This window comes from Frankliniella occidentalis, unplaced genomic scaffold (assembly GCF_000697945.3).
Source record: "Frankliniella occidentalis isolate FOCC.00 unplaced genomic scaffold, Focc_3.1 Scaffold115, whole genome shotgun sequence".
In the NCBI taxonomy this organism is placed as follows: Eukaryota; Metazoa; Arthropoda; class Insecta; order Thysanoptera; family Thripidae; genus Frankliniella; species Frankliniella occidentalis.
In genome coordinates this window covers 158,656-176,638 of record NW_026267243.1, presented here as the reverse complement: position 1 = coordinate 176,638, position 17,983 = coordinate 158,656, and the positions used below count along the sequence as shown (strand labels likewise).

At 39.6% G+C, this 17,983-nt stretch overlaps 3 protein-coding genes across 4 annotated transcripts in view; 1 reads left to right on the top strand and 2 right to left on the bottom strand.

Annotated features, from left to right (window-relative positions):
• Positions 1 to 332: 332 nt before the first annotated feature.
• On the bottom strand, positions 333 to 3,521 carry LOC113207289 (peptidylprolyl isomerase domain and WD repeat-containing protein 1). The gene is made up of 12 exons (XM_026423789.2): positions 3,267 to 3,521; positions 2,953 to 3,055; positions 2,667 to 2,863; positions 2,495 to 2,582; positions 2,318 to 2,423; positions 2,011 to 2,229; positions 1,624 to 1,935; positions 1,401 to 1,537; positions 1,228 to 1,325; positions 963 to 1,148; positions 705 to 856; positions 333 to 620 (listed from the first exon to the last, which is right to left on the bottom strand). Exons 1-12 carry the CDS (start codon positions 3,394 to 3,396, stop codon positions 477 to 479), a joined length of 1,872 nt encoding a protein of 623 aa, XP_026279574.1. The 5' UTR covers positions 3,397 to 3,521; the 3' UTR covers positions 333 to 476.
• On the top strand, positions 3,501 to 10,016 carry LOC113207292 (tyrosine-protein kinase transmembrane receptor Ror2). The gene is made up of 8 exons (XM_026423796.2): positions 3,501 to 3,888; positions 4,063 to 4,229; positions 4,332 to 4,537; positions 4,606 to 5,161; positions 5,244 to 5,440; positions 5,527 to 5,685; positions 5,767 to 6,044; positions 6,132 to 10,016. The coding sequence occupies exons 2-8, from the start codon at positions 4,157 to 4,159 to the stop codon at positions 6,700 to 6,702; spliced, it is 2,040 nt and encodes a 679-aa protein (XP_026279581.1). The 5' UTR covers positions 3,501 to 3,888; positions 4,063 to 4,156; the 3' UTR covers positions 6,703 to 10,016.
• Positions 10,017 to 10,204: 188 nt separating this feature from the next.
• The window catches only part of LOC113207291 (neurotactin), a 25,049-nt gene continuing 17,270 nt past the window's right edge, over positions 10,205 to 17,983 (bottom strand). Inside the window, exons 2-13 of one of the 2 annotated variants that reach the window (XM_052270240.1) lie at positions 16,889 to 17,104; positions 16,593 to 16,715; positions 15,532 to 15,993; positions 15,194 to 15,435; positions 14,907 to 15,078; positions 14,615 to 14,815; positions 14,314 to 14,524; positions 14,097 to 14,237; positions 13,787 to 14,011; positions 13,402 to 13,680; positions 12,967 to 13,059; positions 10,205 to 12,474 (exon numbers count right to left, since the gene is read on the bottom strand). In XM_052270240.1, the coding sequence (XP_052126200.1) occupies positions 12,179 to 12,474; positions 12,967 to 13,059; positions 13,402 to 13,680; positions 13,787 to 14,011; positions 14,097 to 14,237; positions 14,314 to 14,524; positions 14,615 to 14,815; positions 14,907 to 15,078; positions 15,194 to 15,435; positions 15,532 to 15,993; positions 16,593 to 16,715; positions 16,889 to 17,095 (2,652 nt within the window). In that variant the 5' untranslated portion in view covers positions 17,096 to 17,104 and the 3' untranslated portion in view covers positions 10,205 to 12,178. The remainder of the gene's footprint in view (positions 12,475 to 12,966; positions 13,060 to 13,401; positions 13,681 to 13,786; positions 14,012 to 14,096; positions 14,238 to 14,313; positions 14,525 to 14,614; positions 14,816 to 14,906; positions 15,079 to 15,193; positions 15,436 to 15,531; positions 15,994 to 16,592; positions 16,716 to 16,888; positions 17,105 to 17,983) is intronic. The other variant, XM_052270241.1, reaches the window with a different exon arrangement.

The following is a 17,983-nucleotide window of genomic DNA, read 5'->3' as shown; positions in this document are numbered from 1 at the left end:
TGTCACAAGAAAAAATAAAATATGGCATAAAATCTAGGGACGTTCTGAAATGTGTTTTGGGACGAGGTAGGCGACTGGAAAACACACGCTACAACGAACGAGCAGCCCATAGCCCGCCCCCCTCCTGGACTTTGTAGTGAGACTGGGGTGCTGCTGTTGGCTGAGGTCGCGAGGCGCGCCTGCTGGGCTGGGCAAGGTCGGCGCCGAGCCGATCGAGTACCATAGTGCTCGGCACTCTCTTTGTTCGACCGGCCGTCGCACGGCGGGAGAGGGAGAGGGAAGGCCCCCGCACGGGGAAGCGTTTGGAGCGACAACGAATAACCACAAGCCACTTGTATTGAGATGTTGGTATATATTTAGCACATTTCTTGGAATTCATGAGCGTGAATAAAATGACCATAGTGAGTTAACGGTTGTTCAAAATCATAAAAGAATGTGTACAAGTTATAAATTCATTTTAAAAGAAAGCTAGGGCATTACTTTACTGTGACACTGATAATTTGGACATCGTCATATGGTTTGTCCGTTTTAGGATTGGTTTTCACGTTGCTGATGTTTTGGACTACTTCCATGCCTTTAACCACACGTCCAAATACTGTGTGTTTGTTATCGAGCCATGGCTGGACAAAATTTTAAAAATAATTCAAGTTTTGCATAAAATAATTTACAGACAAAAGAATCTGATAATAAATTTGTGTACTTACTGTGGGTATTACTGAGATGAAGAACTGACTCCCATTGGTATTAGGCCCAGCATTGGCCATACTTACGGTATATGGACGGTCATGGCGAAGATTAGGCCTAAATTCATCCTCAAATTCTCCTCCCCATATACTCTCACCCCCAGTTCCAGTGCCTGTTCAAGATAAGAAAAAGATTATTATAGGGACAGTTGAAAAGTATTCTTACAAGATTTTTAGCACCCTGATTAAAGCATTGATAAATTAAGTAAATCTGCAAACCTGTTGGATCTCCTGTTTGCACCATGAAACCTTTGATGACTCTATGAAAAATATGTCCATTGAAATACCCATTTTTGCTATGGACACAAAAGTTCTCAACAGCTTTAGGGCAGTCCAAAAATAATTTTATGTGAATGTCACCCATTGCAGTGTGAACAATTGCAGTTTCATAGACTTTCTGAAGACCTAAAAATTAAATTTTTAACAGTGAGATTTTGAATTGCAGTAGTGGAAAACAGAAGAAATTTGAGGTCATTGACCTTACCTGTAGCTTCAGTAGCAGCAATGATATCATCCTTTGAGGGTCTCTCATTAAACACATCTCTTTCATTATCATGGCTCTTTGTATCGTCAGGAGCATTCCTGGAAGAGAAATTTACCAGTGTTGAGGTATATGATAAGTAAAATGCTTAGGTTGAGAAAACCAAAATAAGTTACCTTGTGAAGAGATAAAATCTGTTCTTTTTATGAGCAGTGCAGAATAGAGTGGGATCAGACTGAACATTGTCCAAAGTTGGATTTTCAGAGGCTTCTAATTCTACCGTTACAGCAGCTTTCGTCCTTCGAGCACGGCCCTGCATGAATGACAAACATTATTCTCTATGGCATATATATATATAGAAACATCAACTTCACACATTAGGGGGGAGACTGAACAAACCTGAAATAGACCTATGTGAAGAGGACGTAAATTTTCTGATTTGCCAATAAACATAATACACCTATTGTTATAAGTGTTAACTAATTTGATCCCCAACATAGTTGTATATAAGATAAAGTGACCACTTTCATCATACAAAATGTTTCCAAACATGGGAGGGTCTGCCTTTTCCAATTCTCTTTCCGTTGCCATTCTGCGGTTGAATTCCATGTTGGGTAACTGTTGTTTTGTTTGGTGAAGTTGAGTAAAGGTTGACAGGGATTCATCATAAATCCTTGTTAGTTTTCCAGTTAAAAAGTTAAAAATACGAATCTGGAGTCAGAAAAATTGAGACAAATTAGTGAAAGAGGCAGAATTTACCACTTCAACATACAGTAGAACAGGTACCTTTCGATCAGCAGAAAGAATAGCCATTTTATTCCCTTCAGGAGGGAATGCAATGCTGGTTGGGTATGTTTTATTTTTGATGAAGTCAAATAAATCTGTGTCCAACTTGGAATCAAAAAGAACATTTTTTGGAAACTTGTAGTCTGATTTAGGTCCTGTCCAGTACTCGACAATCCCTGTTTTGTCAGCCGATACAACAATAGAGAGAGCTGCATTATACTGGGAACATAAAAGATAAAATGAGTTAATGAGTACAAAGTATGCAAATACAGTCTTCTGAAAGAAATGTGGAGCTACAAATACATACTTTCATGCAGACAACTGGTTGGGTGTGCAATTTTTCCAAAACATGCAATGGTGTACTTTTTCCTTGACCATCAAAGATATATATTTTGCTACTGTCAGCTTCAGACCTAAGATTAAGATAACATTTTAAAGGTGAAGTAAAATAAAGGAACTTCATTTCAATTTTGCAAAAACATACACTGCAAGAGCATTAATAGCATCTCCTGGACTGTGAATCCACTCTGCCCTATTTGGCATGAAATTCAATTTAATCATGTTGATCATATCTGAAAGATTATAAGACCAAAAATTAGAGAAAATTAGGTAATTGATATAGAACCTTACAGTAAATACATGGAAGAAAGACTCACCAAAGTTAATAACATCAAATATTTTAAGCGCCTTATCTGCACCACATGATAGGAAAAGGCTACCATTTGCATTAGTCGCTACATCTAAGACGGGAGCTAGGTGGCTACGAAAATGTTTGACAAACTCAATAGAGTCTGGTTGTTTTTTCCAGAATTTTATGTGACCATCACAGCTGGCTGTTATCACAAATTCAGTTCTGAGAAATTTAAAAAAGTCATGATTAAATTATAGAACTCTCACATTACTTTACAAGAATTATGAAGTGGGTGAGAATAATCAACTTGCTTTGTTACAATTACATGGGTAATGACATCTCGATGCATGAAACTTTTTTCATACACTTCCGAGCAAGGCAAATTTTCAAGGTACAGCTTTTCATACTGAAGGACTGAAAAGAAAAAACCGCAGACATTTAATTTGATGCAAAAACTGCATGAATGAAGAGCATCAGCATCAGTGGGGTTAGGTAGACACGAACTTGGACAAAAAATTAAAATGAGAGGAAACTCGTCTAAGATAAGTAAGAGTGAGTAATAAATTAATGTTGTTTTATAGAATGAAGAAAAAGTTTGAATAAATTAGCAAGAATGAATACTTACTCTTTTTGCGCTTAGGTTGGGCGGCCTCACTGGGAAGCGGGCCAACCCATTCATCATTGTCATTTTCGTCGTCATTGTCATCCATTTTCGGACGTTTCGACGGTTCCCCCGATGAAGACGCTTCTGCCATGGCAATGTTTGATCGACAAGCAATGGACAATTTTATGACATTTGTGATATTTCACTTTGTTTGTGTCTGTTGTCGGCACCCTATCGTTTCAAATCTTGTGCTTGTGACACTGAAGTTAAAACGAATAGCATAGCAGGCAGTGAGTCGGAAGATGAAGATGGCGGTGTGCTCACCATTCACGACTGGGCCGACTTCTGCTTATCTTTCGTGACCGGTTGTTAATTTTTAATGCAGATTTCTTTCATTCTGCTACATTTTATGAATGGAAACTGGAACTTTCTGCACTGTAGAGCTTGTTTTCCATCAAATTAATACGATTTTTAAATCGGAAACCCAGTGAAATATGTTAATTTAATCTCATGAATGAACCCCGAAAACGTCAACAGCTCCTTTGGGAGGGATTGTTTGGTTTGGTTCGTTTTTTGGGAGAAGAATTAGTCTTGAGTTTTCTTGAGTGCACACATTTCAAATCAAACGAAGTCTGTTAGCGTTGTGAGTAATCAGTTTGTATACCAATGTGTGCTGTTCTTGTCAAGTGTGCATTTTAAAGCATTAGGTTATCGTTTGTTATGGTTCAGCCCTTACATTTTTATTTGGATAGCAATGATATATGTCTCTATTTTGAGGTGTTGGGGTATTAATACTTGTTTTGTACCTCTCCACCAGGTTGATTTCAAAAATGTGATTCTGATGTTTTGTCTTTAATCTGACCAAACACAAGTGTTATCTGGCACTATACCATCATTCAAAAATAGTCATCATGAAGCTTCATATAATAAATCTTGTAAGCATTGTCCTAATTTCGATGATTCAACATGTGGTTCTCGATACTGGTGAGTTTATATTCTAAATTCTCTTTGTCATAAATCGCCCATTGCTTCCATCACAATATTTAGATTTTTGATGAGTAATCACTAATTTCTTGTGCATTTTAGTTTCAACAGTGCCCCAACCGTCGGGATTTTGTGCTCCCTACAATGGAAAAGTTTGCCGCAAATATCTTGCAAATTCTGATTGGGTCTGGTACAATGTATCCGACAATGAGAGTCCAGGATCAGGCTGGCTCAGCGAAAAGATTGTCCAAAACTTGTGGGAAGAAATGGACTCAAAGCTTAAAGAGCCATGTCGGAGTAATGCGGAGGTGAGCATCATCCCACAAACTGTAACCAGTTTTGGTTTGTAGTTTCTTAATATTCCTTTCCATTGCAGCAACTTCTCTGCACCTTTGCCTTTCCAAAATGCACAATGCAAGGTGGACATCAGGCCCCATTGCCACTTTGCCGAGAAGACTGCTTGGCTGTCAGTAAATTATTCTGCTACAATGACTGGGCTTTAGTTGAAGACAACAAATTGACTTTTGAGTCAAGAGGGCCTTTCCGCTTACCAAACTGTGCAGCTCTTCCCTCCCTTTCCAAAGCTAAATTGGTTGAAAATTCTACTGTGAGCTCCCCTCCGTACCAGCCTGAGGGCTCAGTTTGCTCTCCAGCAAATCTCACCGAAATTAGAAAGGATGAAATCACTATGGATTGTGTGAAAGGGCGTGGTAGATTTTATCTTGGTTTTGTGAATGTTACAAAGGGTGGTTTGCCCTGCCAGAAGTGGGATGTACAAGAACCTCATGAACATGATCGCCCTCCAAATGTCTTTCCTGAAGTACAGAATGCAGAGAATTATTGCCGCAATGCTGGTGGAGAAGAGCATGCCCCATGGTGTTACACAATGGACCCCATAGTTCGTTGGCAACATTGTGATATTCCATTGTGTGGTATGTTAAACATTTTCTAACCATCTCCTAAAATTATAGCAATTAAAGTTGTACCTGATTGCTCCTTTTCTTAAATTTTCAGATAACACCACAGACAGTATCATACCAGATGTGGATATTTGGGACTTAAAAATGGATGATCTGTTTTCACCTACTTTTATCACTGTATTGGCAGTTGTTGGTTTCATTACATTGGCTCTCACTCTTTTACTGCTCATAGCTTGTTCTCGTTTAATCAAACGTAGGCTTCAAAACGGGTATACACCACCAGTAAATCAAGTGAGTGCTTCATAATGTACCTTCTTAACTATGTCCTAAATTTAGAAAATATTCGTAATGTTACAAATATTTATTTATTCTCTCAGGATCTAAATAATATTGACTTGGACAAGCTGCCAGATAATATGGCTTACCATCGTACAGGAGCCCAGCTCAATCCCAAGCTAGAGAAACTAGAATTCCCTCGAAATGATATTATTTACATCAGAGATCTAGGACAGGGGGCATTTGGAAGAGTTTTTCAGGTAATTACAGGAAAATTTACTACTATTTTTGAGAAACGAAATTGTCTATGTGTTTAATTTATGTTTTTTTATTTATATCAGGCTAAAGCACCAGGGCTAGTGAAGGGTGAAGAATTCACCCTTGTTGCAATTAAAATGCTGAAAGATGAGGCTTCAGAAGACTTACAGAAAGACTTTGAAAGGGAGGCTTGTCTCCTTGCAGAGTTTGACCACCCTAACATTGTGAAGTTGTTGGGAGTCTGTGCAATTGGAAGGCCAATGTGTTTGCTCTTTGAATACATGGGTAGGGGTGATCTTAATGAATTTTTACGAACATGTTCACCCAGTAATTATATAGTTCGTAGTTCTGATGGAGAAAGGTTTGTTTTAGTGTTTTACAATTTTCAAATATCTTTGTTTTTCCTGAAGTTTTGAGTTGTATTAATTTTTGTGTTTTTAAATTACAGAGATGTTTTCCGAGATGTTCAATTGACTCCATTGGATCTGCTAAAGATATCAGTCCAGATTGCTGCAGGCATGAAATATTTATCTGAGAGAAAATTTGTTCATCGTGACCTTGCCACTCGAAACTGCCTCTGTAATGACCAAATGGTTGTGAAGATTGCAGACTTCGGTCTCTCCCAAAAAATCTATCTCCAAGATTACTACAAGGGAAATGACAATGATGCTATACCCGTCCGTTGGATGCCATTAGAAAGTATCATGTACAACAAATACACCATTGAATCAGATGTCTGGGCCTTTGGTGTATGTTTATGGGAAATTTTCTCCTTTGCACTACAGCCATACTACGGTATGACACATGAAGAGGTAGTAAAGTATATAAAAGATGGCCATGTTTTGCAATGCCCAGAAAATACACATCGCTCAATTTATGAACTAATGCGAGCTTGCTGGAATCTGAAGCCGGCACTACGTCCTAGTTTTCATGTTATATATCAAACACTTGAACGTATCCATGCGGACATCCAGCGCTCATGTAGCTATGGACACCTTCCACCTCAAGTACACATATGAGAACAGCTACCCGAGCGCGTCGGACACTCTTCGCGTAAGGGTTGTGTGCTCATGTGACAAATCTTAAAAGAAGCTTGGATTTAGTGTGTCTCATTTTTTATGATCTCTTTCTTATGTGTGTTTTTATTTTTGGCATTGATGGATTTTTACTTTTCACCATTTAACTTAGGTATGTTGGTTCAGTGTGGTCTCAAACTGCAGTCCCATGTTCTTATGCATCCTGTTCAAACAAATTATGTAGATTCACAGGTTGCTTTTATTTTAAAAGGGTCACTAGTGGCTCTTTTTTTACTTTTCTTTTATTCCATCTAAGAATATAAAATTCTATGACTGAATCATACAATGTTTGCAGCGTGTCTGCTTTTTCAATCATGTAACTTGCAGCTATTACTGATCTCATTTTAACTTTGCTGACTTAATACATATTTATCACATTTGATTCATTTTTGACCGCTCTTCCGCTCACTGATGGTCTTTTATCTACACTTCCATTTTTTATTCCAGGTACTGTCAATTAAGTTCAAATGTGAACACTCCATGTTATCTTCCAATAGACATTCCAAATATGTAATTGTACTCTTTTTGTATCCTTCATTTGTGTGTTCATAATGTGTCTCAAACCAAGAGAAAATAAGTTTTGTAATGTGTTGTGCAGTGTATTTATCAATCTGATGCATGTGACTTCCTTATGGTATATATAGCATCCCTCCTGTAATATGTAAATGAGTGAACATAAGTTTAATTTTTAAATGCATTCTTGAATAGCTAAGGTTTCACAAAGACTATGTTTATAATCCAAAATGTTACCACATATTTTGAAATATCAAGTCACTTTTGTGTGCTCAGGAAAGAAATCTGCGTATTTATTCTGCATGTGAAAGTGTTAGTCTCAATGCATGTGTGTGTGCTTCATTATGCCTGTAAATACATACTGTATTTGTAAAAGAAACAGAGAATCCAGCTTTAGATGCTTTGCCTATTTATGTTACTTATGTATATCTTGTAATCTCTTGTGACAAATTTGGACACTATTAGCAGTTGTCCATGTAAGTAAGTGTATAAAGATTGCTTTAAGTGATTATTGTAATGCCAAAATTGAGCCAAATGTATTAGGTCTGTAAGGAGATTGACCAAATGTGAGGTCAAGCTAGGTTTATTTCTTACTTGCCCCCTGTGGTGTTCCACAACTTCTTTTGTTACAATATTCTAAAAATATATTTCTTTACTTTTTATCATTTGCTATGTACAAATATTTTACTTGATTGTATCAAAACAAATATAAATTTTGAATCAGTGAATATAATACAATCGGAAAATACTTGCGGTCTGGAACCTATTTAGCAATACTGTGGGTGGAAATGCGTGTTTTCATAGTGTTATATCTGGGGCAGGTAAGCTGTTGTATGAAATAATAAGTGTAATCTTGTGGTCTTGTCACTGAGCTGATGGAACTTATGGTTATTGAAATATTCCCTGGTGCATTTTGGTGATAGAAGTTAAATTATTATTTTGATTTGTGTTTTATGTGTTCTGGCCAAGACATATACTTTGTTCTGTGATGTGATGCTGACTATCTGTATTGAAAGTACCAGGAGTTTCCTCAAGATATTAGGTGGCCCTTGAAGGCAAGGGAGAAATTTCCTCCCTCACGTGCACTCTGTTGCAATGGGAAGGATTTCCCCCAAGAAAATCAATTGTGCACATGGGCTACTTGATCATCTGATCACAAGGTTAGTGTATCAATCAGAAATTAATTTTCTTTATCCTTGCTGTCTTCTTCATAGAGAACGTTTACAAATATTTGGCAAGATATGATTTAGGTTACCCTGCTGAGTACTGGTGACTGTACAAAAATTTCTTCTCTTTACATTTTTATAAGTACTTGGGATGTTAAGTTGTTTAAGTAATTTGTGCATAACAAATAAACAATCACATGGAATTGTTTGTTGTTTTGAAGTTTGCTAATGTTGCATATCACGTCTGATTGTTGGTCTTTTCGTTGTTGTTATTTCTGTTTAGATTTGCTTTCTATTTCCGGTGCGAAGCTCTTCATTCAACTGGGTAAATATTCAGTTGTTGTTGCTATTGTTATTTGTCTGAATCAAGCTTTGTTTTTTATATGCCTGTTCTTGAACCAATTGACTGTTTCTGTCAAAATTTCTATTTTATTGCTTTATGAGCACAAAAACACTAGATCTCATGTCATAATTCATAGCAAATGTTTTCTCCTTTTGTTTGGAAATGATTGATAATTGCTGTACATTCTAGGAAGTATTTGAAAAGCTAACGTTTGTCATTATGCTGCTTCTTTTAGACTCTAGACAGTACTTAGCTATTCTTAGTTCGACTAAAAAAAAATCAGTAACTTAAATTTTTGAAATAATTCTTGTCTAAGAACTTAAAGGAGCTGTATCCTAGTGAATCCTAGTGAAAAGTGACCGGTTTTAAAACTTGCTCATTCCTTTCATGGAAAGTCTGCATCTCCCAATTTTTGAGACTTATTAGAATTACAAAGAATGCTTCAAAATTTTGCATTCATGAAAGAAGTGTAATCCTACTTTCATGGTGTGGTACTCTTTGAGACTGAAGTCTAAACTATGACTGTGAAGCAGTTTTATTCCTGAGCTTCCTTTTGCTAATGAAGACCACTTTTAATTTGCATTTAATTCGCATTACAGCAGTTATATGTAAAGTTGTTTTTTTTCCCCCTTTAAGAAAAGAATTCTCAGGGCTTTGCACTCTTGGGCTGTAAAGAAGGTAATCTTCACCATCTCAAATATTCATATTGATGAAGCCATTAAGTTCTACATTTCTTCATATTGCTGCTGTTTTTGTGTAATTTTATTTTCATTCTTTGAAAAGTACTGGAAGGACAGACAATAACCTTCATTGAAGTTATTGGGACCAAAGAATTTAACTGTGCGAGCCACCAGCTTTGTCATCAACGGCTGAGAGTACATTTGGCATGGGAATTTGTGAGGAACTTTTATGAGTTTTAAATTGGTGACTATTGTAAGTTTGAACATTTGGCTTTCCTAATTTGTATGGTGTATCAATTGTGTAATCACAGACTTCTGTTTTGCAAAATCGTAAAATTCTCTGTGGTGTGATTCTACAGTGATTGTTTTCGCACAGAACTAGTACATGTGCGTGTACATATCCACTTAGTGGAGATGTGTGTATAATGCATGCATCCTACTGATTCATCCAACCTTTGCTGTCTAGTCATACTTTCATGTCAAGTTTCACATTTTATCTAAGAAATATCGTTTTGTGATAATGTTTGTGTTTATTAATAAATCAGTGGGTTTTAATTTTGTTTTTCAACTATACAGATGCCCATCCATCGATTCTTCTACCCTATTGATTTTTGTCATGGTGGTATCATTTAACAGCAAATAGAGTGAGCCTTGTCTTTTGATGTCTCGAGAGTAACCTTTTGGTACAACACATCATCTCCGGAACCTGGAGCTGAAGATTGAAATAATAGTAGTAACAAATATAAGAAGAGAGCTTAAAAAAATTTAATGTCAAATCAGTCAACTGAGGATCAGAATACATGGCAATTCACTGTCATGAAGTAAATTAATTAGTGCAAGAATACAGGTTTAAAAGTCCTTACTGGACAAAATTCATTCTTTGGACATTTCTAGAACATAAAAGATACAGAAAGGTAAGTTGGCGGAAGAAATAGACTTTTCGAGTACAGTATCATCTTAATTCTCTTCAGTTCATGGGTCATTATATCACAAGAAAAACTAATTCAAAAAATTTAAACCTAAGCTGTTTTTTTTACCTTTGACTGGAAAAAACAAATACAACTACATATACATAAACATAAATAAACTAGACTGCATTGTCAATGGTTTAAGTTGCCTCATCTTACACAGGAAGAACAGAAGATAGCTCTCTTCAACCAAATAAATCATTTGAAGCTCAGCACCAGTTCAGAAACAAGCAAGAATTCCTGTCAATAATTGTAATTAATTAGGAATTACAAAATTTAATACACTGGAGCGATCAAATTCTACTTGAGTACTGGAAAGGACAAGCTTCTAATGCCATCTATACAAAGCAGCAGACCAGCTAGAATACGACTACAGTAAAGTTGGAAGTACATGATTACGTTGACTGACTGCACTTTACAAAAGAAACATTAATTTACATAAGTTGTCAGCTATAATCATAAATCATATTCCATATTGTTTTAAAAAACAAAGTCAAAACACTTGGTATATAATGAATGATCTATAATATCAAAACTGAAAGTTCTTGCCTTTGGCTATATATAGTAATGCGTAAGAAAACAGCATGTAACTTAAGAAAAAAGCAAGAAGGTTCTGGAATCAAAATCAAAATTATTCAAACAGTTAAGTACAAGTTGATAGCATCTAAACTGCAATTTCCAAGTGATTAATAATTTACCAAACCATGCCGTGACCACACATAAAATGGCATAAAATTGAACCAAGTTTCAGTTTGAGCAGGTTTAATCTATAAACTGTAATTCAGTCTCAAGTTTAAAACATCCTTGTGTTTGCAGGGTAAAAGTGGCTATCATTTTCAGTCAGGGAGTATGTGCCATAGACAAGACATTCTTTGGATACACACACCATAAAGTAAACCTTAATGAAATTGACTCATCAAAATCACAATTAGAAAGCCCAGAGTGAACAAAAAGAAATCTGTACCCTTACATTGTAAAGCAGCATTTTTCTTAAGGCAACTTTGTTAACAAACTAAAACTTAAAAAGAGACATCCACACCTGCAAATGATTAACAGTACGCTTCCATCATTTCACATCAAAATTCAATTCAATACATTTTATCACTCACATTTCCATACCAAATCCAGACGTACACACATACACACACACAGACACACAGCAAAAAAAATAATAAAAAATCACATTTACACATGTGCAAATTTACATTGCAGATAATAACTCAAAATAATAAATTTAACATGTCTTTTGTTTCTGTCAGACTTTTAATAGAATCAAAACTGCAATAAGTATATGTGATGTCAATGGGAGAATATTCACACATTCAGTAGCAGTATGATTTAACTTTGTTTGTGGTGAGGAGTTTATTGGACTAAAACATGATATGTTTAGTATTGAATTTCACCACAATTAAGAGGGAGGATTACTGTAAACGGAACCAACAAATATTGAGTAGTGGAGAATACTATGGAACGAATGAAAAAGACTGACTTAAATGATCTCTTGATTAAAAGACCTTGCCATAAACAGTCAATGTCTGTTTTGGCGCAGACCAATTTGGAGAAGAAACAGCCAAAGACTAATATGAATAGTATGACATAGAACTTATGTCATCTAAAACTAGTGTAAAAATGAAAACATTAGAGCACTTGATCAAATATGGCGAAAAAATGGGGGAGGAAAAATCGTCTTTGGCAAAGAAGACAAATCACACAATTCTAGTGGAACTTCTTTGAAGAAAAAGAAATTCACTAATTACGATGACCAAACCTTGGAACAACATCCTTTTGAATCCAGAAGTTACAGTTGGGATATTCAACTTTGGGAAGTGTGTCTTGATCAACTACTAGGATACGTCCAGTGTAGCTATCACTGCTGTGGTGCAACTCGCCGAATCGTACAAACTGATAGAACAACTGTTGCATAGCTGTAATGTATCTGCGTTCCTCAGGAGTAGCTCCTTCCACTCGACCCATAATGGCAGCCACATCAATACCCAGCTCAGCCAGTGGTTCTTGGTACTGAAGTTCATCATCAGACTTGGAAACTGGAAAAAATAAAATAAGCTAAAATGAAAGAAGGCAAACAATTGAGTGGTCCCTGGGAGTAGATCTAGAGTCTACTTTACAGACAAAAAGAAAAGTATGATACATCTTTACTGAGAAAAAAAATAGGCAAAACAAACTCTATAGATATAGTACCAAATAATAAAGTATACTTTTAGGAGCAAAACAAATAAGTTTTTGGAAGCAGGTTCTAATGAAAGTACAAGAACATTTTGACACGGTGCAAATTTCTACATTCTTCATATTTCATGACTACTATGGGTAATCAAAAAATTAATGTTTCTTATTCATATTGTACTCCAAAACAACAGGGACTATTGCAAAGTAGAATAGACTATAACCCAAACCAAAACTAGATCGTCTGTTTTTCTTTTTTTTGAAAGTGATCTGCTAGATTAAATTTTAAAAATTACATTTTTGTTGGATGACATGCATCATGCCATGGGTACAATAATGTGGGATAATGGCTTTACCTTCACAGCCCAGCGGTGGGGCAGGCCACTTTGTCTTTCCACTTAATCGTTTAGGAGCATCAGACCATCGGCCCCTCCCGCATCCCTTATAACCTAGGAGGTTTAAAAATTTTGTCTAATTTAAAATTTTGCCTAATTTAAAATTTTGATGCACCACGACATGAGCGGTACGATTTTTGAAGGTACATTAGCCTTTTAGTCCAATTTTTTAAATACACAAATGTAAGAATTTTTTTGTTGTTTTCTTTTATAATCCAAAAAATGAAATAGGTAAAAAAAAAAAATGATCTTGTCTTTTTAAAATTATTGGATCCATTGACAAAGAAAAGGGTCCTGATTTGAGTCAATGCTCAAGATATTATCTCTTTTTTAAAAGGAAAGGGGTAATTGATCAATTTCTATTTATTGTTGTCAATGAATTTTGATTGTACTTACCACTGATTGGGAAAGTTGTCACATAGAAGTATGCTGATGGCATTTTGGTAGCGAGGACATTGAGAGGACAGACAGTCCGAATATCAGAGACAATCGCAGCCAAACCTGGCCATGTTGCATTGTAACGGTTTATAGCCTCCTTTGTCAGATTCAGTTCACCCAGAACACTGTGCTCAATGTGGTTAATAATGTTTTGCTCATTGACATTGGCATTATTGGAGGAGGCATCAGACAGATTGCGGTAAAGTTCAACAGTAGCATCAGAATGAGCAGTGGCACCTGAAAATGTATAAGAAGATGTGAAATTATAATTAGTTCTAAAAGGAAAGAAAGTTGAAAATTTTCTTTTTTAATAAAAGGGTTCTGCTTTGTCAATGGTACTAACCAATAACAATCTGTAGAGGGCTGCCTTCATTTTCCCATTTTTCCCAAACTTCAGAGGGATGTGTTCGCAGAATGTCACCATCTAATGCAAGCCACTGATGAGTGCTTGGCATACCAGCTGTACCAACGGGAGCTGGAAGGTCAGGCATTGATGGTCTCCATTCATTTGGCATAGCGTCCAACAGATCTTCCACTTCAATGGAACGCAAGCAGTCTGCAGTTATTCCTAAGGTTGACAAATTGAAATAACATTACATGAATAAAGATTAAGACAAATGGAAAATTATCGCTTCTGTAAATTAAAAGTTTACCAGAGATTGAGGAGTTTCTATCCTCAGTGCAAAACCGTTGCAAGCGAGCTAGGAAAGGTGAGGAATCAGTTTGTGATTCTGACAAAGGCCTTCCAGGGAAGTCAGCTGATCCACTGGTCACCCAAACACGCTTCATCAAACCTACAGAAAAAAGGGGAACATATGTAAAATTCAACATATATATTTTTTGAGCTCTCATCTTCAGATTGGTATTTACCTTTAGCAGCAGGTGAAGACGTAAGAGCAGTGACTAATGTTGCACCAGCCCGATATCCAAGAACAGTGACAGATTTGGGGTCACCTCCAAATGCTTCAATATTTTGCTTCACCCATTCTAAAGCTAGTTTGATATCAGATAAGCCATAGTTGCCACTTGTTGGAGGGTATGTTGATTTGGTCAGAGCATTGGTAGTAAGGAATCCTAAAACCTAAAATAAAAAAAGGCAAAAAGCTTGTAATTGATTTTGCAGGTATGTATTAGCCAAAACTAAAACAATATATGCTGAGAACTAACTTACCCCAAGTCGGAAGTTTGGGCGTACAAATACAACTTCTTTTGCGCGAGAGAGTTTTGCTGTTGGCTGCAGTAGCGGTGTAGTTGAGCCTCCTGTCATATGAGAGGAGCCCACCACTACAACAACTGGAAGAGGATTTTCAAAGCTCACTTGAGGGGTGAAGACATCAAGAGTCAGACAGTCTTCAGCACCATTCATTGATTGCTAAAAAAAGACCACAAAATGTTTACAAAATGAAGAACCTTATAATTTACTGACAATAATAATAAAAATTGTAATAATAATCCAGATTTACATCTTCAGGGAAGATTTGCCAGCAGTAGTTTGAAGAATTGTGGGCAGGGAATGTGCCATTCCAGCAGTGCTCCAAGTTGTTCATGGGCTGGGCTGGCTGCCAGCGCAATTTGCCCACAGGAGGACGAGCGTAGGGAATGCCCCTGAATGTGTATGCACCACTTTCCAAGATACTGCCAAAAAAATACAATAGATAAAACTAATTTAAAAGAATTAACAAGAATAAGTGAAGGAAGATAAAAGAAAATGTATCTTGGGGTCAGTTTGATAGAAAAACACAAATCTCACCCTTGAACGAGCCCGCAGGAGACCGTGGCCGTAGCAAACTTGCCGTCCGCAATCGGCCCCTTGGCGAAGTCGTGGTGAGGACCAGAGACCGCGATCGAGACGATGATGATGAGCGCCAGTACGAAGGCAATGACGCCACCCGCGACAGTCTTGTGCTTGTAGCCGCGGATCCGCTCCAGCAGTGGGATGTCCTTGGAAGCATCGGCACCCCCTGCGGCACCCTTCTCCGGGTCGCCCTTTTCCTGCAGATCGGCATGAACAATACAAATGAATACGCTGAATTTTATTAGAAAATGGGACTCGAGAAGGGAGAGTTATCCCCGTCCGGCGTTCCTCACCTCAGCGTCCAGCTGCACCGTCTCCATGCCGTCCACGTCCACGTCCTTGCCGTTCTTGAGCGTGTCCGGGACGATCTCGACGCCCGCCTCTTTGGCCTTGGCGATCTCCTTCTCGTTGGCGCCGGCGCCGGGCTCGGCCTCCTGCACGGGTGTCGTCTCGTCCGGGGCGGCGTTCTCCTCGCTCGTCACGGTGGGGCCGGCCTCCACGTCGCGCTCCTTCTTCTTCTTGGCGAAGGGGTTGGCGAGCTTGAGACTGGCGAGGTGCGGGCGCACGGCGGGCACCCCTCGCGGCAGCGTCACCTTGGGCAGTGACGACATGGCGGGCAGCATGCGGCGCAGGCTGCGCTGGCACCGCGGCCCGAAGCCCTCGCGCGCCGCCTCCCCGTCCCCCTCGCCCTTGGACGCGCCCGCCCCGGCGCCGGGCTCCTCCAGCAGGTCCACCCCCTCCTCCGGGTCCGGCTCCTGAGGGAACAAAGGGGAAGAGTTGTTACAGTACAGGGGTGAGTCAGCCGGCCGCACTCCAGCACACACGACGTCGTCGGGACAACCCGATCCCCAATGCCCCAATCTGCACTTGACCTGATAACACCAGATCCTCGAGCATTTCCCTGGACATTCATCATTCCCATATTTACTGTAAGAAAACTCTCACGAAGAATAGATAAGTTCGGTCTTATGGATTACGTCAGGGCTGTCCGTTTCCATGTGACTCAACATCGTTCAGGAGGAAGGGCAGGCGGACTGGTGATCCGTGGGAACCCTTCCCTTCGCCCCCCCCCCCTTTTCCACTATGGGCGGCCTTGTCTGGGGATGAATCACAGAACACCCCTTCTCCCCCCAACCACAACCACCCCGCCCGCCCCCTCGAGCCAGCCCTTGTGTTGCCCTTGTGCACGTCTGGCTCCGCTCTCTCCACCCAGGACCCTTGTTTCACCCCGTCGGGCCTCACAAGTGGGCGCGGGACCCGACCAAAAATGTTTTTACTCAATGAGAGAACGCCGACGAGGTGCCATATGAATGACATCACCGTGCAATGTGAAAATAATATGGAAAACACGTACCTTGCCCTTTTCTGCTTTGGAGCGCCTCTGAAGGAAGCCCGGCATTCTGATGCCTCCGATGGGGATGTGTCCTTTGGCATCCTTCTTTGTCGCCTCCTCTAAAGCCTTTCGCTTCCTCTCGACCTAGAAAAGACAAATTCAATTTAGAGGATTGAATGTACTTCAGCCCGTCAAAAAACACTGTATGCGTGTATTTATCAAAATAATAATGAAACCTAACTTCACTGATATTTTGGGTTGGAACTAATTTAGTTAAAATTTTATAAAGCTTCAAGTTTAGGAAGAAATTTAGATACCTCTCCGGTAGACACCTTGTTGCCCTCCGCCTCATTTTTGTCATCGGCCTCCTTCTCCTTGTCTTCCTTCTCTTTGGCCTCCTCCGTCTGCTTCTTGTTCTCCTCGTTCAGCATTTTCTCCCTCTCCTCCTCTTCAATCTCCTTCTTGTCTTCAGTCTTCTCCTCTTTCTCCGTCTTCTCCTGCTTCTCTACCTCGACACCGCTCATGGTCGGCTCCTATAAATTGACAGAAACAAAAGATGTACACAAGTGTCAGTACAACACACAAACAATAACGAGTGGTGAAATATGTGGGACTTAACTCCGAAAGAGCAACAGTCCCCTTCCCATCTCTCAGCACAATCGGCAAAGAGTTTCGAAATATTTAGAGAAGAGAACGAGTAGAAGGATGAGAGCCGAGCAGCTAGAGGCCCGGCCCCCGCCCGCAGCGGATCAACGCCCCGGCGGCGCCCGGCCCGCCTCGCAGTGCGCCCGGGTCGAGCTGGGTCGGCAATTACTTCATTTAGCTCAGAGTTGCACATAATTCCAGTGCGCCTGAGCCGAGCAGCGAAGCGCCTCTCCCATCGGGCGCGCGCCAAGCCCAGGGCTCTGTGCAGGGGGAGGGTGAAACGGAACACATCGCGAGCATCGCGAGGCTGCCTGCAGGGGGAAGGGGAGGGGGGCGAGACGCCTTTTAGCCTGCAATTCACCACAGCAACAACAAATCTGGCCGAATGTGGTGAGAGTTCAGTGCGTTGCGGTGGCGTCCTACCACCACCGTTGTCGTACGTGGTCTCCGTTCCGTTCGTTGCCGTGCGTCTCTTTCGCTAAGGGCCGAAGTCTCACAAGTGGGGGAGGTTTAACAGGGGGTAGGGGGGGAGGGGGTGCAGAGAGAGCTGCACTTGTACCCTGGGGTCCTTTTACTCCCCCCCCCTCTCTCTCTTTCCGTTTCTTTCTCGGGTCTTTGCTCTCGTCCTAATGGAAGAGGGGTAGGGGGGTTCACAAGAAGATCTGATTAGGACGCCGGCAGAAAAAAATAAAAAGAGCAGCTCCGTTGCGTTTGTTTTAGCCGTGCACCGTTACGAACGCTGCGTAACCACATTTGTCTCTCTCTCT